The sequence below is a fragment of the Anser brachyrhynchus genome (genome assembly GCF_964034855.1).
Source record: "Anser brachyrhynchus genome assembly, chromosome: 21".
Classification (NCBI taxonomy): Eukaryota; Metazoa; Chordata; class Aves; order Anseriformes; family Anatidae; genus Anser; species Anser brachyrhynchus.
The window spans coordinates 9,146,240-9,168,365 of NC_137714.1; the positions used below are offsets into that span (position 1 = coordinate 9,146,240).

Below are 22,126 nucleotides of genomic sequence, written 5' to 3' on the forward strand. Positions count from 1 at the left end.
TCTTCCCCTGACATAAAGGGTTTTGAATGAGGTTGCTCTACAGAAGAGCTAATTTGGAAGGCATAGACCAGTGCTCCCAAATCAATATGGCATATATTTATACGAGCAAAGTACATCAAACTACCGAGGTGATTTAAAGTAACACTTAACCTATAAACTCCCTGGAAATTCTTTCAACCTCTGTAACGAAGCATTTCTTTAGTAGATGTTTATTTTCTTTTTGGGGATATGTTTATGGTGTAGAGACACAGATACTTGAGTCCAGAAGAAGGTTTGATAGATGGAGGCATAAGAACACGTGGTGGTTATCTGGGATATTTTGCGGTTTTGCCAATGCAAGTTCTGGCATTAGAGCTGCCTGAGTTTTGCATTTTTATTCCTTGAGAGGTTTTTAATGTTCAATATTTTGGGCAATTCAAAATCATAATGGCACCTAGAAACTGTTTCCTGAAAAAAAAAAAAGTACTCTGACTAAGTTTCACTGTTGGCACTTTCACAAGACTAGTGTTTCTTATTGTGACATGCCCTAAGGTGTAAATTGGAGAAGGATGACATCCACATGGTGCTTTGGAGGGAGACGGAGCAATGAGGGCTCCTGAAACTGAAGCAGAGATGGTGGGGGAAGATGCTCGTTGCTTGTGTCAAAAATTAACACAACCTCAAAAAGCGTCGGCATTGACTAAACAGAATGTCCCTCTCCTTTTTTAAGCGGCTGTAGAAATAAGAGAATTTTTAGGGATCAGATTAATCAGACCAAGTAGCCATGATATGCAAAGATGCTGTGTGAATCTTTTGTAGAACTCAGTCTTTGGCAACAAAACACGATATCATTGAGCATAAATGACAGCAGAATAAATGTTTACTGAAAAGTCAAATCCTATTATTAGCTACATTACTATTATTAGTGCTATTGTTACTGCTCCCTGTTTCCTTTCCAGTTGTATCAAGAGCAAGTACAGAGTGTGAAAACGTGCAGGCTTTTCCCGTGCATTCATGAAAACAGGTCTTGGTAAAGAATAACAATGCCGACTGGTGCCAGTTTTTAAATGGAAATACACGTCCTGTGGCTGCCGCATCACGCTGCCCCTCTGCAGCCTGCTGAGGACTTTGGGGAGCACGCGTGTCTGACACGCATTCCTCATGTCGTGGCGTGCACGCCTTTGGCAGATTTCATCAGGAAAGGCAGGTCGATGACTGTGGATCGTCGCTGGGTCCGTGACACAGCTAGACGGATGATTAAATGTCTGAGCTGCACTGTCCTCCCGCTGCTGTCCGCTCATCACTCACCTCGGAGCCTGACCACAGCCATGCAGAGCACGGCAGGGGCCGCAGCGCTGGGCCAGGCTGCGCAGAGGGGCTGTGTGAGCGGCGCGGTGCTGCACAGCAACTGCTGATGACCTCTGCCCGGCACGAGACCCCGGCCGCGTCCCTGCCCTCTGCTCGCCGTGGTGCTGGGCAGCACGCTCGCTGTCCTGCGCTGCCTGCCGAGCTGCAGCCGCCACGCTTTGCACATGGCTGCGGTGTTGCCAGCACATGCCACAAAAGTGCCCAATGCTTTCATAGTCCTTTGTGGCTCGTATTTCAATTCTCCAAATGTATCCTGATCTTACAGAAATGCTTTATTTGGCAGCCTATAAACAGTCCTGTGATTTGATAAAAACGCTACCTTCGTACTGATACGCGCTTGTTCAGTCGTGTTTGGTTGGAGCAGTATGTAATTACTCCAATACTTAATGAACAGCATTAGTTTTATTGATGAACACTGAGGCTACATGCTGGAAAGAGGAGGTAAGGATTAAGTTTTATGGCCTACTGCTGCTATGAAAAGGAGCATCCAGACACCAATTAATGTCCCCTTGATGGGATTAGTCGTTGCATTAATTGCAACTATGGATAAAATTGCTAAGTCTGTCATTTTAGACTTTAACCTCTTAGATATTGCAGATATGAAATAAAGTCACTTTTATTTTAAATGCAAATTATATTTAATGCTGAAGACAAAAAAAATCCAGTGTATTTACATTTTTGTGGGATTTGCATCTCTTCCTACATGGATAAGAAGACCTCTTAAGTCTGTATTTCATGAAGGCAGAGTTCAAAGGTCAGGTAAGTTTCAAACATGTAATTTGGAATTCCTTCACTTGCCACACTAATCACCTCAACTTCAAGTGCAGGCAACAGAAACTGTAAAGGATAGGATGGTGGACTCTCCATGCAAGGTGACATACTGCTGGGTCCTCAGTGGATGCTGTGAAATCTGAACATCTGTATTAAGTTATTGAAACAGGCTTTTCTTTTGCTTGTGGTCCTGCTGATAAAGGCTGAACATAAACTAGGATCTCTTTTCTTGCAAGGTGAGTGTGAGTCATTGCCTTAGGGTAAAAGCCAAGAGTTTTATTTGGGAGGGGAAAGAAATAGATTATAAAAACAGTTCCTGCCTCTGATGTGTGATCTGCCAGTGATACAGCTGTGATGGACATGCTCCCCAAAGTCTAAAAACATTAGTCTGTGTAAATATTGTTTTAAAACTCTGTGTGGAAGAGAGCTATGTCTGAATAAAGCTGTTTCCCTTGGGGTTACTGGAATGAAACATTTGTTGGCCTAACGAAGAAAAAGATGTGCATCTACCGGGGTGTGCTCTGAGCAGGGGCAGGGCTCACTGGTGCACGCCGAGGAGGAGCAGCGTGCCCCCGCGCTTGCTTTGCTGGGGTGGAGGCTGGCTCCCCGATGGCTAGCTTCATCTCCCAGGGTAGCAAGGGCATGCAAAGCCAGTCAGATTTCTTGAACGTGTTTTTGTGTTTTCAAAAGTCACCATATGACTTTGCTATTTCACACAAAGCTATTGAATTAGCAGAATCTTTGTTGGTTTTTTTTTTTTGGAAGACTACCCCATACCCCAAGCTAAGGGATGTTCCTTCCTGTCTGCGAGGAGAAGGGGGGAGAGAGTGAAGCACCATGTGCATCTCCCACAGCAGTGTTTGAGGTAGATACAATGCTAGGTACAGGGGGAAGGGCATGTGTCAGTGTCCCTCAGGTCTCTGGGTAGCACGGTGATGCGTTGCCCTCTATTAGAGGTGTTATGGCTGTGCCTCACCTTTGGGTGACCTCTTCCTTAATGCAGAGAAGATAATCTTTGTGACATCCTAAAACAACACAGATTTTGGGTGTCTGCTTGACCAGCTACAGGCGTGCACTAAAATGCTGCTTTGAGAAATCCTGGTCTGTTGCTGCTAGAGATTCCTCCCTTAGTTTTCAATTTGGACTTTAATCTTCTGATAAGCGATTGGCACCGTGCAGGGGAAATGTCAAGGCAAATGAGTACTTTTAGAGCAGCATTTCTCGGGGGAGAAATAATTTCTGTCATCAGATTTTTTTTTCCCCTGTAAAAACAAGAAGTGAAAGGTGAGGTATTTCTGAAATCTTGATGTCAGTCAGAAGGAATTGCAGCTGACAGTCACCGTGTGTTCCCTCCGAGCCCTGCAAGTAAGAGCTGCGATACAATGGCTTTAAATGCTGCACATAGCACAAAAAATAAATTAATAGATATTTATTTGAAATCCATCATCCAGAATGTTTGATTCTTATCTACAAGATAAAAACATGCCTGCTTGGATTTCTGCATGACACTGCTTTAATGTGAATGGGAGGCATCTGGGAGCACTCGCTCCTGGCATTTCTCTCCATTCACAAATTCACCATCTCTTCTGCATAGGTTTTCATTCCTGACACTGCATGTTCCTTCCCTTCTTCACTTCCAAACAGGAAGCGAGCGGGGAAGTTGTAGGCAATGGGCCTTTGCTGACGGATGAGCTTCAGAAGACTTTGATGCCGTTAGGTATGGTTTGGAATGGACTGAAGGCGATTTCCAGCAAAGTGAAGCAAGTCGGTGACATAAACTAAATAGATGATGCTTTTAAGGAAATTGACTGAGTACCAGATGAGGGAATTAGGGGACTGCATCATTCTTTTCAGATGTTATTATGTACATTCTGTGTTATTTTAAAATGGCCTGTGTTGGCCACACACTATTTTTCTTAGTGTATTCAGAGCAGTATGTGATTTCCCATGAGTATCGTATTCTCAGTCCTCTCTCTTTAGTTTAATTAACTTGAGAAGAATATTTTGGGCTATGGGTTTTTTTCAATCTTGCAGAATATTTCTTGTGACAATAACTCTTTCCTGAACCACCTTCCCCATCCACCTTGTTCCATGCCTGTGCTGCAGCAGTCTTCTCAGCTGAGAGTGAGAAGGGATTCGACAGAGTTTCTCAAGAAGGAATAGAACAGCCCTTTCTGTTCTGCAAGAGGTAGAAACTTTACATGATGTGCAGCATGAGAGTTGTTCTAAGGATAGACATCCAAAGGCAAAAACCTGCAGATCTTTCCTAGTAGTATTAAGTTGTTTTAGGGCTGCCTGCCGAGATCATCTGCCTCTACCTGCCGGTTTGGTCTTGCCTTGCTTTATTGCCGCTGTCATTACTCCTGCTCGGAGGGATGGCACGTAGCGGCAGTACAGTGGCTGCCTGACCGTCTCGTTAGGACCATCCGAGAGAGGATTTCACCAGCTTTGCTGAGACAGCCTTTCACCCCACTTCTGTGGCCTGAAACTCACTGCAGCAATGTTCATCTCACTGTGATGATGCTGTGTAGAAGCATTTTCAGGGCTGGAAAGCTTTGAGTTGCTGATGCCTGCTGGCTTTTTGCTGTGAGAAACTCCAGACTTGATTTGGTATTTTTGCTGTAAAGAACTGACGTGTTTTAAATATCCAAGTTGACAGGCAATTGAAATATAAATATCAGATGATACAGTAAAAAATCAACTTTAGAGACATGGACCTTCTAGAGGAAGGGTTCTTTTTCTGTTGTCCTGGGGGGAAAAAAAGTCTCTTTTAGCTTTACAATATTTACAATTCCCTTTCAGCAACTGGAGCTCTCTAGGCAGTAAAACATAGTTTTCATTAAATGATATGTCTGACATTTACCAAATCTTTATGGACAATTTAGAGGGAACTAGTTGCATTGAACAGCCTTATTAACATTGCATTAACATGATTAGGGAACATCTTGGTCACTTAGGCCACAGGGACTTTAATTTATGAACACAGCAGAGAGACAGATATGAAGCATCAGCTGACCAAAATATCTTAACCTTGTTTTCTCTTTTCTCTCTCCTTGTATCTATTTCGTGTTCGTGACAAGATGAACTGGTTTAGATTACTATTCAAGTAAATGGCATTATTAAAAGAAACGAACAAACAAAAAATCTGCTCAAAATAGGACTCAGAGCTGTAAGCAGATACGCGCAGGTAGATTCCGGCAGCCTTGGTCCTGTGTATGGAGCCACGGGTGCCAAACCCCAAATGCTGTTTCTGTGAAGTATTCCCTGGAGCAGCCTCGTGCCCCGCACTCGGATGAGCGCACTGTCGCCACCTTCGTGTTGTTATAGGACGTCCCAGGGGCCCTGTGGCCCCAACGGTGCCCACCTGGAGGTGGAGCACCAGCCATCCCATTGGGTCCGTCAGCAACAAGGCGTGATTGTTTGCTTGGAAAATAAGTCCGAAAATGCAATTTAGCATCTCTTCCCTGGCTGCAGCAGGAACAATTTGGGCAAAAATAGCTCTTACGCTGTTGTGCCAATTTATCTGAGAGCCACGGTGGTAAATAACAGGAGGAGAGAGGGAAGCATCTCAAATCTCATCAATACTTAAGACAAAAGGCTTTCTGCTCTGCAATTATTCTTCCTGTCCTTTTCCCTCCTTCCCCCAGGCCACAAACAAGAAGCCTAAAAAGAGATCAGGCAGCTTTTAAATGCCACAGGCTCATAAAAGGAAGGAAATTCAAAGTTGTAGCTGAGACTTCACTCTCCACATGCTCTGTGCTATTTCGGTCTGTAAGCAAGTACACTATCCTGCAAGCTCCACACAGTGGGACCAGAAATAATTACACCGTCTCTGCAAAAAGCCTGGCTGCCCTTGTTTCTGGGCTCAGGGATTCACTCTTGTTTTCTTTCCTGCGCAGCTTTCTGGAAGACAGAAAGTGCTGCATCTGCCTTCGTTAGCGCCCAGCTGCTGCGCGGACGGCAGGTCTCAGGGTGCTGTGGGGGCTTTGTGAATGTGAGGACGGGGCATGCGTTGCTGCTCGCTGAGCAGTTGCGGTGGTGGCCGTTGCGAAGGTTTCCTTGTTGGTGTTCCCCAGCCTCTCTGTAGGACAGTAATTTACAATATGAGCAAGCAAGGCAAAGTGCTCGTCTCCTTCTTTGCTGGGGCTGAGCTGTGTGTTAGGATTGCTCCGCTCACCTGTTTCCAGTCCCTTCTTTCCTTTGATTTGCTGCGTGTTTTGTAACGGCAACAAACCTTCTTGCGTCATTGAAAACAAATATATTCTGAGTGGAGGGAAAAATGCTATTGACCTTTCCACATTATGCTGGAAAAGCACCTCGAGGGAATAAGTGAAGTAACGTGGTGTTTGACGTATGACAAATATAGGTGATCTCACCTGCTGTGAGATTGTGCTGCTGTGTCATGGCCACAAGTTTTTTGTCACGTGCAATGCAAAACTTGCAAAACTGGGCTGTGCCATGGTCATCCCCAGCTCTGGGGACAAGGAAGGGGTGGCACAGGCTGGCCACTCCAGCAGCTCCAGTGTTTAACACTGCTGGGGGAACATGCTTCTCACTGGTTTAGATTATTCCTGCTTGCTTTCTGCCGTACAATAATATTAAAATACTATTTTATTATTTTCAATTTAGTCTTACATTAATGAAAAGAGCACTCTGTAGCTGCAAACTAGTAGCTAATCAAATAAAGTAAATTGCTGTTAATGTGTCAGTACTTCATATTATTGCTGTGGTTCCAGGTGGAGTTTAATACGAAGGAAAACAATTGCTTTTTGTAACTGATGCCATGCAGACAACTCTACCTTACTTTAGTTGCAGGCTTCTTAAAACACAATTGGAGTAGACTGGTAAGGAATTACAGTCCCAGGATAGTTGGCGCTCAGGTTTACAGCTTCTTCCCCCTCTTATGGAAAGGTGTGAATGAAATCTCTGAAGTTACGTGTGCCAGCAAAACCTTCAGAGGAGATCTGGCTTTCAAGCCATACTCGTTGTGTGTCCTAGAAATAGCTATCAGATCTCGATCGAGTCCTGCTGCAACCGTCAATTTATTGCTCTTGGCTGTGTTTGTGCAAGAGAGATAAGCACAGGAGATCTTCCCTCTCTATTTTTTTCTTACAGCAAGAGAAATATAGTAGCAATGTATATCAGGTTAAAATTGCCTCTCATTTTATGAAGATATCTTTAAAAACCAGCTGTTTTCTATGAGCATTAAACCAACTTGATACACTGCTATCAGAATCGACAACTGCTCCAGAGATTTTAAAGAGATTTTGTTTCACCGTGTTTTATTTTATTTCATATAAATCTTGTTAACTGTTTTCCAGTGACCTCTTACTGCTTTCTTTTTTATCACAGAAATAAAACAACAAAAAACTTATTTCAGCCTTGCAAAATCACAGCAAGGTTGCATAGCTCAGCTTTATGGTCTGTTCAGCTACTCGCTCTGTTGTGGCACTGAACACAAAATTAGGAGCATTTTACTCGCACATTAAAATTTTTCAAGTCCTCCAAGCGGGCATGTAGAACTTGTCATACTTAATCAATATCCTTGATGTCGTCTTTGCAACCTTGCAAAGCAGCTAGAAAAAAAATCAACACAATAATGATTTACCGTGTCATTAGTCCAGCATATCAAATCAGCATGCTCAAAGGAGAAATCAAAGCCTTAATGATGATAGCGCTGCATATAATCTGAGAAAGTTGCATAGCGGCCGAATGGAGGAGCGTGTTACCTCCACGGCCAGGCCGCTGGAGCTGCGTGGGGCTGAGGAGGCCACGGGCACGGCCCCGTGCAGCGCCCGCACCTTCCTGGGGAAGGCCGCACATGCAGGGGCTGGAAGACACGAAGCTCCTCTGAAATCACCTGAGCACTCGTTGTTAGCAGGGTACAAGCAGCTGGTGGTGCTGCTATAGCATGCCTGCAGTGCCAGACTCTTTCTAGTGTACACTTTCTGAAAATGCCTGTGCTATGAGTGCCGCGACTGGACAGGAGGTAAGTTCGTGCACCCAAGTGCTGATTAGGCCTGCCACAATGCTGGTATTTTCATTACTTACCCTAAGAATGCAGGTAACTTGTAAGCCATGGCATGTTTCTGACACTATGACAAATGGAAATCTTCGATGTTTTGGAGAGTTTGAGCCGACATGTGAAATGACTGGAATTTTTTAGAATAAACACAGCAACAAGATATGTAATATCTCTACTGAATTAATCCCACACTATCTACACCACTGTGTCACATAAACTCTGGAGTTTCAGTAGCACCGAGGTGTTTATTTTCAGGGTGATGCAGAGGAGAGGAGAACAACAGCAGCCTCAAGAAGTCCTTAGTGCTGCTCTGCTCAAAGTGGCTAGGAGGAGGAGTGGGAAAGGTGCTGGTTTTCATCTGGTCGGTTACACGTGAGGCGTAGGGCAGGGAAGGAACATGAAGGAACTGCGACAGATGCAGCAACCAGAGCGTGAGTGTGTAGGTCTCCTGGCAGTGCTGCCACTGCGTGGGAGGCTTAAGCTCCACACAGACCCGAATCCCTGTCAGCCCTCAGCGTGCTGTGTCTGAGAAGGGAGTGCAAACACCGGCTCACGCCATTTCGCCTGCCTGAGACCCAGGGCAAGTTCCTGGAGAGAGTATTGCAGGCCTAGAAGCAGGGCTGGGAGGCTGGAAGACTTGACAAATGGTCCAAGACCTCAGGTGAAAAGAAGATGAGATACCAGATGATGGCATTAATTGCAGCATCTGATCTCCCCAGAGAGAGTCAACTCTGGAAGGGGCGGGGAGGTGCCGATGTTGCTGGTCCTGGATAGCGCTTGGGTTTTTGGTCACAGATAGAAACATTTGCATGTGTGTGGAAAAAATCTACTATTTCTGTGGTGATGTCACATCTCACTTGTCTGTGAATGTAGCCATGCCGGAAGGTGTGGAATCTGAAGTGCTTTTTGATTTTGTGTATTTATTTATTTTGTAAGTTCTGCCTGTTTCACAGGCTGCTTCTCTGAGGTGCTTCATTGAAGTGGATGGTTTGGGTTGATTTTGACTGCTTCGTGCATTGCTTTATTTTGCAAATCAACTGATACAAAAACCTCCACTTTCCACTGCTAACCGTGGTTGTCTGGCTAGCTGAACACACAGACTGTTATTATACAGGTTGTATTTGAAATGAAATACTGTATTTTTATTTGCATAGTATGAATGAAGATTTCTACATGATCACAAGCAGCTTTTTTTTGTGAGCTGGATTTCTGGTGTTTGTCCGGTTTCTGATTACATCCCATCTTAATTTGGTGCCTCTCTCATGTGTGAACTAATAGGAATGCAAGTGAGGGACCAGACACGTCCTGGAGCCCTTCTGTGGCACAGCGGTAATGATGCAATAAAGTAAAACACTGTCATTACCGCATTATGAACTTAGCACAGTTCTGCTGCGATAATAAGATAGAAGCATTCCTCGGGAAAGACTTCTTCCCATACTTCACCAAAGCCTCTTGCTAATATTCATGATGTAAATTTTTAATAAAAATGTCTCTCCTTCCACTTCCAAAGAAGGAAATAAATATATAAATGTATATGAATGGGGCTCTGTACAGTATGTGGAAGTAGAAAGTCTGTTTTCATACTAAAAGAGACTTTATGCTATTTCTTGTACACATTTGTTACATTTGTATTTTGGCGTACTGTGCAAGCGCACTCTGGAGGGAAAACACTGGGAGTAAAAGAGGCAGGGCATGCTTTTACGCCTGTGCGAGGACAGGGACTGACATGCAGAGACTGGGGACAGGCATGGCTTTTATGGCAGTTCCCGTGATTGCCGGTGGTATTTGTTTTGACAAAGGAGGGGTATTGGTTGATCCTAGGTAATTTCAGCTTGCCTATGGTGGTAGAAAACTGTAATTTCCTCAGTAGTAAGTTGGCTTTATGCACTTAATAGAACATTGGTGTGAGTTACTCTATAATTAACAGCATTTATATCAGTGTTACTGCCCTATTGTTGTGTGATAAACATTGGTGAAGGCAGTTGTCTTCAAATGGAGTATTTTGTTAGTAGCCTTTGAGAGAGAAAAATGGAGGGAGAGTACCTGCGGAAGACTGGTGCTTATACCAGAGCGCCTGGAGTGTTTGAAACAGAAGTGGGAAGGGAAAAAAGATACCTTTCCAGCTGGTCCAGGCACTATTTTTTACACCTTTGGCATGCCTTTGAAATCACAAGCCAATAATTAATGAACAGACACTACTTAATTTGGCTTATTTATTTAAAGAGCTTAGTTGTGTTGGCTGGAAGCTAGACTGAAACTCACAGCTGGCCTTAAAAATATTCAGCAGCTTTTAACAATTCCAGAGAACACTTTGCTCTGTCTGAAAACACCTTGCTGATAAAGTTCAAAAAGTTGACATGCACAAGAAGTGCAAAGTGTGTACTGTTTGGGGGTTTCCTCTCTTTTTCTGGGAAGGCTTCTCTCTGTTAACTTGTTTTGTTTCTGTAGGCTCAGGAGTTTTACTTTATCAAATGTCTCCAGCCAAATCTTTTCTATGAAAGTTGTTTATTGTTTCTGCTTCTAATGTTGTTGTTTTTCTTTCTGTTCTTGGTGTTCTAAAGCCAAATTACTGTGACTAATGTACCACTGTAAATTTTTGCAGCATCTACAGTACTGCTGTCTGCATGTGATGCATGGTGTCCTTTTAGTGATTTTTTTTTTTTTAATATTACAGCAGAAATGCCCCTTTTGTGTATTGGCTTAGCATATGGCAAAACATTTCTGTGAAATATAGTAGTACACCAAAAAGATGCTAACTCCTGTATATTGGACAAATGTCAATGTTTCTTTACTGATATTCTAAAGCATCAATGCACTTTCTAAGAGGAAAATATTTTCATACATCTTTGAAGTCAAGATGATACTGAAAAAGGAGAAAGTTATTCCATGTCTAACATTGATCTGAGTATGAACAGTGAAACCAATGTATAAGTTAATGTTTTTCTCTTTACCTCTTTATTTGTTGCATTATTAAGCCAACGTCCATATTCTGGTGCTGCATATGAGGCGTTTGTTATCTAATCCTACTGATGGATTAAAAAGGGAGATTGTCCAAACAAAAAAAGTCCTTTTTTTCCTTAGCCATTCTTTCCTTCTAATTTTCAGTGTGTAGTTGAGCCCAAGCATAATATATCTTGTGAAGACACAGACTATTGTACTTTATTTTTTCCTTTTTTTTTTTATATATATATATATATATATCGATCATTGGCACACTTCATTAGGTACAACGTTCTCAAGTAAAATTTTGCAGATTGTAAAACATAGTTAATCCAGTTTACAGCAACAAAAGGTGGATTTTTTTTATGGTAAATACGGAGTAATGCTTTTCTGTAGAGACTTTCGCTGGTCTGCAGTATGTTGCTTCATAAATTCTCTTAGAAGTGTTTTTTTTCTTTATCTAATTCCTAATTGTTTCTTATTTTCAGACCACAGAATGGTTCTATGATCCTATATAATAGGAAGAAGGTGAAATACAGGAAAGATGGATATTGCTGGAAAAAAAGGAAAGATGGGAAAACCACCAGAGAGGATCACATGAAACTGAAAGTCCAAGGAGTGGAGGTAGGAAAACGGAGGGGCTCTTTTTTGAATGATAGGTGGGCTTAAAAGCAATGGCTCCCCAAATACTTTTAACATGAAGTTGTCTATTCAAAGGGAATTGCATTCTCTGATGGTTGAAGTTCAACTGCAAAGCTTCCACCAGCTTAGTTCTCAAGACAGTAGGACTGTATTCCCTACATTTATACTGAGTTTTGGGTCAAAATCCTAGAAGGGTGTTAAAACATTTAATAGTAGAATTTATCTGTGTTATTGAGAAATAATCTGATTTCAGAAAATGAATAGTGAAGTTGAAAGGATATATATTTGTATAAGCTATATTGATTTTTGTAGTTAATAGAACGTGAGCATTGCTGTGGATCTGAGGCTGCACCCAGTTATATAGGCATAATACAGAATAATTTGTAGCTTTTAGAGTAATTGGTATTGTTCAAGGACTGGCAAAGTTTGACCTGTTCTCTCAAGCTGTGTCTGATAATGCTACACCTGCACCGTCACCAACCGTAACAGGAGTGTTGCTTGTATCAGTCAGCCTTACCTAGTGTTGAGTTCTGGGTGAATACACAAATATTGGCCTTGATTACACTTAGATCCGAAAAATATGAAACCTCAGACACCTTCGGAAGAAGACTGGCTTCTTCCAAATTTGTTTGTGAGACGTATGGCCTGTAAGACACGTGTGGGACATATGGCCTGCTGCTCCTACTTTCCGTGGCTGTCAAACGCAGCCTCTGCAGAAGCAAACACCCCCCATGGCCCTTTTTTCCGATGTCTGTTCCTCACACCTACTTCTACCATGATGGAAGTTTCGCTAGCTTTCGGCTTGAGCTATGGGTAGGCAAAGCTCTCAGATGTCACCCCTGCAGGCCCATCTTCACATCAGTTCACAAAGAATTAATCTTTCTTGTGTCTGGGTGTTTAGTACCCTACACTTCCCAAAGTGGCTTCAGGATTTGTGCTGTTTTTTGACATCTGTGCTGCGTTACTGAATTAAGTGTGTGGTATTCTGAACAGTCGAGTGCATGGAATACGTTTCATGCTCACGCTTCCTGCTAGGTAATTTGTCATCCTTACATTCTGTCTGTTTTAATGAGGTTTTTGGTTTTAAAATAGTATTAAATGGATTTCATTATATTACACGAGGGAGACATAACTTTGTTCCATAATTTTTACATCCAATAACAATGTTTTATTATGACAAGCCCCCAAAAAAGTCAGCATAATAGAAATCGTGCTTTGTTTTTGTTTAGGGTTTGCAGAGCTGGATTTAATTAACTTCCATGAACTTTAACAATGCAGAATACCAAAACTTGTGCTGCAAAATTTAGCTATAGGACAGTGTCCATTGAGCACAATACATACACATTATTAAATAAATACTTCCTGACTTTTTTTCAAAGATGGAGTGATCAACCGTTAGTGCCTGACTTTTTAAAAGTCTGTGCCTGTCACATTTAACTCAAATAGTCTTTCACTGAATCCAATAATTTCTATTTTATTGAAGTCTATCTTCTAGAAAGTAACAAACCTTAAATTGAATATATCAAGGGATGGAGAATTCACAGGTCTCCCAGCAGGTAACACAATGACCGTGCATGAATCTGGTTCCTGAGTCTATCCTGTGAATGATTAATGGAATTTTTATTGGGGCCCAAAACTGGTGGAACAAAATTTCTACATAAATCTGTGTATTAAGTAGCACTAAGGGGAGTATCAAAATCAAGACTGATAATCTAAATGTTGAAAAGAAATTAACATTTTTTCCCTCAGGGTATCAGGTCCTCCAAAGGAAGCAATGATTCAAGTAGTAGTGATTTATGTAAGGAAAGACAGGAGAAAATGTAAACTCACATGAACAACCAAATAGAGATTCAGGTCAAGATGAGGAATTTAACTCAAGCATACATTTGAAGCTAGAAGAGTTGTATCCATTGTAGAAATCTCTCTTGTACTTTGAGTATGTCCCCCTTCACTTGTCTTTCAGCTTTCTTGACTTAATTCTAGGTAAAGCCAGACAAAAATGGACACGGTAATAAAAAAACAGTTTGGGTCTAACACAGTTTACTGTGTTCCTATCTTTTCTAAACGCTGTAGGAATTTTCCTGTAGGATGAGCTCAGGCTCGCTCCACCTCACTGCATCATGGGTCATTTTCTTACCAACCTGCTCTAATGTTTTTTTGCTACCTGCTATCTCATTCTGCTGACAGCATTGCATCTAAATAATTACTACAGATCTGAGTTGTGAACCATGTAGAAAAAGGTAATTTTCTTGACCTCTAAGTGTTGCTTGGAAAGAATTACGTATTTTTAACCATCTTAATTAGTACATCAGGACACTCTACAATGCTGCTTCATTGGTAGAGTTATGTTTTTGTTTCTGATGCCATCCTAATTGGAAGTGATGTTCTTTACTTTGACACATAGACAACAGATTTAAAATAATAAAAAAGGCTCTTTTTAAAGTTGGAATGATATTGTTGTTAACCATATTAGGGTTTAACAGGGCATGAAACAACTGTCTGCCTTGTGGCACTGCCAGATCATTTCTGCTATTCTTGCAGCCAGGAGATAAATAGGCATCATAGTCATACTGATGGAAAAATACAAAGATGACAGCCAAGAACACGGATAGTATCCAAATCAAGTTTTGAGAGTTGCATCTAGTAGGTAAGAAGGAGAAACATGTTGGCCCATAAAACTACTGACCAGCCAATTCTGAAACACCATTTGTATTAGTAGATTTTATAATTAATTACTTCCCGAGTTTGATGAATATAATGGCTTATACATCTTTCCAAGTTCTGGATAAGAGGAAGAAAAAAAGAGTATTTTTAAACAAGTTTTCACCAGATACTTGGGGACCTTGGTGTTTATCAGTACCATATAAAAGGATTTGGTGTGCATGGACGATAAAGGTAAAGAAAATCTTGAAAATCTAGAAAGAGGAATAAACTTATCAAGCAGACATTAAGTGATAACTGCTTGAAATGCTTAAGCTATTGCCTTGCTTAGCATCACTATGAATAACTGTTTTGGACATTACTTGGTTAATCTGGTGCACAGTCCTCTTAGAAAACGCTTGATAAAACCAGAAAGAAGTTAATTTGGCCTTTCCCTTAATATACATCTTTGTGCAATTCTTTATGGAATCTATTAAAAATCTCCAGTCCATGATCCTTTTTAAAATTCTAATTAATTAGGATCCCTGGTGATATGTTCCTAATCAATTCACATAATTAAAAATTTTAACTAATAAATAATAGTAAGGAGTGTGTTGAAATAGCTGTAACATAATTCCAGACTGGTACTGCTATGAATTTACAAATGGTTGCTTCAGCTAGTGAATTTGCCTTTTCTTATGCATGAATCTTTCCGGTTGTCTATAAATGGCACATTCACATGAATTCGTTGTAAACTGCTGCTAAAATTAAAATGAGGTTGTATTTTTGTAGTAAATTCCGTCTTGTCCTCTGTGTTTTGAACGGATGGCATGGGTGCTCTTGATCTTTATGCTATATTGAAGATAATTTTATTCCTTCCAAATCCCAGTGCCTAAAGAGATGTTAGAGAAAATGGTTTTCTTAGACTTCAGGCAAACCACTCACCAGCTGAGTTGCTGTCTGAGCATGAACAGTGTTATCTGTGATGCAATTTTGCCAAACAACTGGTATGAATCCAGTGCTCTACAAAAAAATCAATGGTTGTAGCAGCAGCAGCATTCGTAAGTGCACATCCTCTCGTTTCCATACTCGTGTGGCAGAGGGAACAGTGCTATCAGCTGAACAATGAGGGCCACCTGCAGCAGTCCCAGCTCATCAGTGAGACTGGTTCATCGGTTTTGATTTAGTCTGACACCACTAATTTAAGACTGGAGAGATCAGAGAGCAAGATGAATGTGCTAAACTCATATATTTGAAATACCATTTTCTCTCATATATAGATGTATGTTATCTCAGTACAATATGATAATCTTTGTGAATTCCTTAAAAAAAAAAAAAAAAAAGGTATAACTTGATTTAAATCTTATTAAGAGAGAAACTCCCTTGTGGAGATGGAGATGCAGAATATCAATTTCGCATGCAGGACTTGTATTTAATTATTATCATAACAGTCCCTTAACACTATTACAGATTAGTCCACAAGGACATGAATGGAAATTTTAGATTATTCAATTACTACATAAACCCTGGAACATAACCGTCAAAACTTTACAAAAGGTTTCTTTAGCATTTGGGTCTCAAAATGCAATGTACCTAAACTCGATATTACACAGGCTGTATAACCTTGGTGATGATAGCATAATTTACAGCTTCTGAGCTGAGAATGCATGTTAAGATGACTTTTTCTTTTAGTAAATGACCAAATGGGCTTTTCTGTATTATGTAAAATAACCCATAATTGAACATTAAACCACAAAATGTTTTTATATCTTTCAATTCCTTGTTATTGTCAGTGAAATTTACTTGTAAGTTATTACTGGAGGGTGAAAGCAACTTCTGAGATCACACGTTCAAGCAGCACTAATCTTGAAAACTATTCCTAGGACAGTCTGATCCAATTCACTTCAATTTACATGGGCTTTACTCACCCTCAGAGGTGAGCTGTGTAGTTTGCAAACTAATTAGGATTACATTGTTCAGTCAGGCTGCTTAATGCATTCCAGAAAAATACTGCAGAATGGCTTTGGAGAAGAAATTAGAGTTTAATGTGAAAGGCTTTCTGAAAATATTACACAGATATGTGCATACATTAACACAAACAAGCACAGCCCCGAAATCAAAAGAGAAAAACTGCTTGGGAATAGTGACAGTTTTTAGACAAATCTATTCTTTATCATTGCTATTAAGATTTTTTTTTCTTAGATGACTTTAAGTATTTAAAATCATCTGCCGGATGATTCTAAGCAGAATCTTCGTTAATCTCCCATAATTCATTAGAGGGCACAGAGCATAAGAATATTTCCCCAGCTACGGTTTGGGTCTTGCGTCTCTGATTTCCAACTTGTTAACATAATTCATGGCTCAACTCGACTCTCAGAACTTCTGCTAGGAAAACACTTTATCCCCATGTAAGGGGCCTCTGAGCAGAGACAACATCAGTGCAGGTGTGCTTGCTTTGGGGTTGACCAAGACACGTGTAGTGCAAGGCGAGTGCTTTGTGCTGGACTACAACCTGGTAAATCAAACTGCAGTAGGGGTGCTGCTGTTGCTCTTCCCCACATGCCAGACACAACTGGTGCCCTGTCCTGATCTGCCATGTGTGCTCTGCTGTCTCCTCCACCTTCCCTCATGCTGAAGGGCTCCAGGGGACGGATGGGTCAGCAGAACTTCTGGTCTCCCTTGCTAGGCATGTTGGGACTGCCTGCAACCTTCCTCACCTAATAGCTTTAGCATCATCAGACATCAGCTCCCCGTTCTGGTTAACTAACATTTGCTCCATAATCTCTTGTTTGTGCATAAACTACCGTTAAGGTCATTCTGGCATCTTAATGATTCATGCATCTGGGTAGTGCTGGGGAAATCAAGGAGTTGGTTTACAGTTTCTGAAGGGGAATATGTATTATCATTAAATCAGAATGAGTCACCTGAGAACCTCTTCTGAAGGGAACGTACATATCAATAATTTGTTTTCTGTATTGGGATCCTAATGTATGCACTTAAAGTAACGTAAATTCACAGCAAATGTTTGTGGGTTTTGGCATCTTCTAGCACCCTATATGTGTTGAACAGCTTTTATTCTGCAACAAACCTGTAACATACCTAATCTTTTAATTGCTTTAGCTTATTTTATGGTTTATAACTTTAATCAATAAAAGCTTTCTCAATATCTCGCTGTTTCGGGACTGAAGATTCTGCTGAGATGAGGGTGATCGGCTTGTGTCTATGTATTTTTTTGAGTGGGACTATTGACAGGATTTATTGTTGTCGTCTCACATAGAACCTGTGATGGTTATTAAGTCTTTTAAGACTCCTCTGGGAAAGAAACCCAAAAGAGTCGTATGTGACTATTCTTGGTTTTTTTTATTATTATTATTATTTGGGCAGATTGTTGTGGGGATGTGCTGACGACAAAGATGTATAGAGTCTTCCTTGCTGTGTAGAAATGATGTTTAATTAGTCTAAACCTTGCAGAATGCTTTGCTGTCTTTTTCACACATTTTGTACAGGAGTGCATGCCATTAGGCACAGCTGCACAGTAGGAAGGTCTCCATCTCTGGAAAGCTTGTCAGTACCTACCGTCGCGCTGCTGAGTCTGCCGGTGGTCCCGCGGGCTGCAGCTCAGCGGCGCCTGCGTTGCTCTGACCGTGCGTGGGGAGAGGCCAGGTCCAGGTCTGCGTGGCCGGGGGGCAGCGCTCGGAGCCACCCCAGCGAGGGGGCGAGCCTCCGGGCCCTCGTTGGTGTCCTGGCGGGAAGGCGCGTGCAGGAATTGTTTGCTGATGTTCAGAGACATGTTTTTAAACATTTGGCTTTACCTGCTGCATGGACTAACCCATGCCAAGCCCCTGCTGTATTGCTGTTTAATGTTCTAAGAAAATTTGTCTTTGGGTGAGAACTTTAAGAATTTAAATATCCCAAACGCACTGATCACAAAGCAGGTCGGCAGAGTTATTACTTCTGGGCAGGGTAGTGTGAGGAGAAAATAGATAATGGGTAGCACGAAATGCCAGCAGATTAAGACAGCTGTTCTGCACGTGCTTTTGGTCCAAAAGAATTAACTGTGCATGCGGCGCATGGGAGGAGAAGCGCTCTTCCTCCTGAAGCCCTGGGGATGCTGTCCCTGCGTGCTCTGCAGGGGGGTGCTGCCTTTGTCAGAAAGTGGAAGACGGAGGCTTGGTGTTACTTCTCATTGCTCTAGCACACCACAAAACCATCTTAATCACAGCTCTCTTGAAGCACCTTGAGCCCATGTTTATCGTTACGTTCTGTCTGTGTGCGGTATCTCTATTCAGTCAAAATTCCAAAGCGCTTGATGTGCAGCCGAGGGTAAGGAGCTGCAGGTAAGGACAAGTGTAAGCACATTCTTAAATGCTTTTCCCCGTTCTTAAAGGAAGCATGTGCTTAAGGGCTGTGCTGGGTAAGATGCCTCTCTGTTGGGGAGTGTGTACGTTGTTTCTTGTTTCTTTATGCATGCTTCATAGAAAAGGTTTGCTGTAAGTGATAAATGAATATTTTTGGGAAAATTATTAAATCTCAAGACAATATAATGCAGTTTTTACATCGCATTTTCTTCAGGATAAGTAAATGTTTTCTACCAGGTGAAAGCTTGTTGCACTTATGGATAGTCACTTAGCCTGTACATTTGGCTACTTGGAGGCTTCCAGATGGAGCCACTTGCTAAATGGAGGGAACAGAATGAAAGAAATGAAAATAAATTCACAAAGAGATGAAGAATCTGTTTCTTATAATTCCCTCTGCAAACAGTCTTTCCAATGACATATTGAGAATGGACTGAATTATAACAAAAGCAGAAATCAGAGAGCTGCGAGGTAGAAAGAACAATTGTTACATTTACAACTGATAACGCAAAGCAACAGTTCTTACACTCAATTAGTTCATACATTGTTTTGGACGCAAACCAGATTGTAAACCATGTTTGGTTTTGATTTTATATGATTAAGGAAAAAAGGGTGAAATAGAAGGAGTAAATTGCATTTTCAGGACTTTTGCCCTTTGTATTTCATTCCTTCCACCATTGGCTTTGTATGATTTGAGTGGGATAAGGAATCTTTAATCTTGCTAAATCTGCTTTTAACCTAACTTTCATAATGTGACAGATTGAACTTTCTTTTTTGAAAATAACTTGGTTTGTGGCATGTCATGGTTCTGGCTGGGATAGAGTTAGTGGCAACAACTGAGTTTTATGCATAAATGTTATGAGGCAAAATAAAAAGCAAGAGCTTTTGGAATTGCATGCTTGGTTTGAGCATGTGTGTGCTGAATTTCGGTGAAAGATGAATTGTGAGGTAGCTTCATTGTTTGCAAATGTTGAAGCAGTAGTGGGTACTTGTACAGCAGACTTAACGTATTTGCCTTAACTATCCTTATGTTTTGTACTAGGTTTTAGAAACACAGGTTAGCCTCATTTTACAGTTACTTGGAATCCTGAATGGGCTTAAACCCTAACATATAATTAACTTGAGATAGAAGAGGGAACGTAAATAGGAGCTACTTCAAGTACAAATCTCTTTTGGTCTCCTGGACTCCTGCTTAAACCATACGTACTCTCCTATGAGGCTTCTGGTGCTCATTTGAAAAACAGTCTGACATTGGGACTTCGTTATCTTTTAATTCCTGAAAGGGGATTGTGATTATCAGTAGGGTGTGGGACAAGCAGGGACTTACGCTGCAGTACAGTGGGGGTACATATTAATTTGGCAAAAAATGTGTATTTAATTTGGGATTATTTTGTTGTGTTAATACATGATGCAATTTGGTAAGCTATCTTCTGTTGCGAGCTTCAGCTTCCTTGTCTGTTAAATGTCTCATATTCTGTGGGAAGCACCATGATGGAAAGAAAGAACGGTCATGATGACCTCACGGTCATCAAACATCTTGAAGGTTTACATCTATCAAAGTTTTAGCATCATCTCAGCTTCTGAAAGTGACTTACCTTGTCGAGGGAGTTTGTCCCCCAGTATTGTCTTCTCCTTCAGCAGCAATTTTGTGGAAAGAAAGGAAAGAGAAAGCATAGCACTGAGTGCAGAGCCTTTCAAAGCCTACCAGAAGCAACAGAAAGGGATTCTTTTGGGCTTAGTTGAGCATAAGTGGAGGTCAGGACCCCTTTTTGGGTGACAGGCAGATGGCATGTAGACAAGTTCGAGTAAGTCAAGGGCAACTGTCTCTTCAGTGCAAGGAATGGTAATTGTTGCACAGCACAGGTTTGCAATAACTGTTCAGGTAATTGCTTTGTAATTGACTGCATCACCCCTTCTTCTTGTTTAATAAATAGCATGAATAAAGCCGAACCACATGTGGTAGGATTGTAATTCAAATTCCATTCGCCGAAGTCTGAACATTTTTCATTTAGCATGTAAAGGCAGTTTCTATGTAAATTATTCGAAAAGAATCTCTGTGGACTAATGACATTAGCGTCTGGATGGATTGAAATTGTTTGAGTAATTGATACTACAACTACACCACATACTGTAGGGAAAAAGGAAGAAGCTGGTGATGTGAGTTTGCACGCTTCTATGTTGAGAACAAACTGGGAATTTGATTGCTGAATATGCTAGATGTGGTCTAAAGAAATGTATTCATCTTATTGTCAGAGGTTACAAGCATCAGGAACAGTTTGTTTCTTTTCTTCAGCCTCTAAGCTTCTCCTCGTTTGAGAATTTACGAAAGCGCATGGTGTGGCTGGGCCTGTGACAGCAGCAGGTTTTGGGAGCGGGCCTGTCTCGACGGGAGCGACGTTTGCAGCTCCGCAGCACATTTGCCCTCACGACAGAGCGTGTGAGCTGGGGGGCTTGCCATCCGAGGGGGTGAACGCATACTTGTTCCGCACAGAGCTGTTCGTGGCAATGAGCAGGCTGGTGTATCGTAGGGAAATCAGTTTTGACTCAAATCCGTGGCAGGTACAAAAAGCAAGAAAATTGAACAACCTGAAATAACTCCCGAGCACTTCCCTTAAATGTATAATGCATTTCCTCTGGATCATGCCTCTGAAAGGCAGCACATATCTGGTTTGATGTTCTAAAAATAATACTTCACATTGTCAGAGTGCCGGGGAGCTTTGCAGAGCTTTAGTTATCTTCTGCCTATTATTATGAAAATAAAACCAGCGTTTTAGAGTATGCAGACCTCTGGGGAGACTCCGAGGGTCGCCTCTGAAAGGATTCCCTTCCTGAGGAAGGTGCAGGGCAGGTGTGCGTTAAGCTAACCTTGTGCTTGTTCCAGTTGTGTTTGATGATGTGGCGTGCACAGTTTTGAGAAGCTCCCCGACCCCCCAGCCCTGGAACTCCATTATTTTGTTGTAAAATTCTTTGCACTACATACAGCATTAAAGGTTCGGTGATCAGATGCTAACATCTTACATTTGGTTACTTCCGTTCTGAGTTTCACGGTGCACTGTGGCTTCTGTATTACAGACGTTTTAAATTATATTCCAGTTTGTGGGAGAGGCTTGTTGCCAAGCCGTGGGGATTTCAGCGCGGTCCCTTCTTAACGCTTCGCTCCAGGTGTGTTGCCCCCTGCCAACTGCAAAACGCACCCGCCCCCAGCCAGGCCCGGGGGCTGCGGGGCCGCTGGCTGTGCTGGTGCCGGGGTGCCCCGGGCCCACGGCAGCACGGCCTGCCCGAGCCCAGCCGCCGGGCCGTGGCAAGCAGCCAGTGCTCGGCGTTGTCGGTGGGGACAAGGTGAGCGGTGCTGCGCTGGGCACAGGGAATCCGACGTTCTTCACGCCCTTTTCTTGTAATGGAGGTA

General features: G+C 41.8%; 1 protein-coding gene across 12 annotated transcripts in view; it reads left to right on the forward strand.

Moving 5' to 3' along the window:
* CAMTA1 (calmodulin binding transcription activator 1) overlaps positions 1-22,126 on the forward strand; it is a 375,482-nt gene that overhangs the window by 135,125 nt on the left and 218,231 nt on the right. For all 12 annotated transcript variants that reach the window (XM_080563929.1, XM_080563940.1, XM_080563939.1 and 9 more), the window contains one exon: positions 11,572-11,707. In XM_080563929.1, the coding sequence (XP_080420055.1) occupies positions 11,572-11,707 (136 nt within the window). The remainder of the gene's footprint in view (positions 1-11,571; positions 11,708-22,126) is intronic.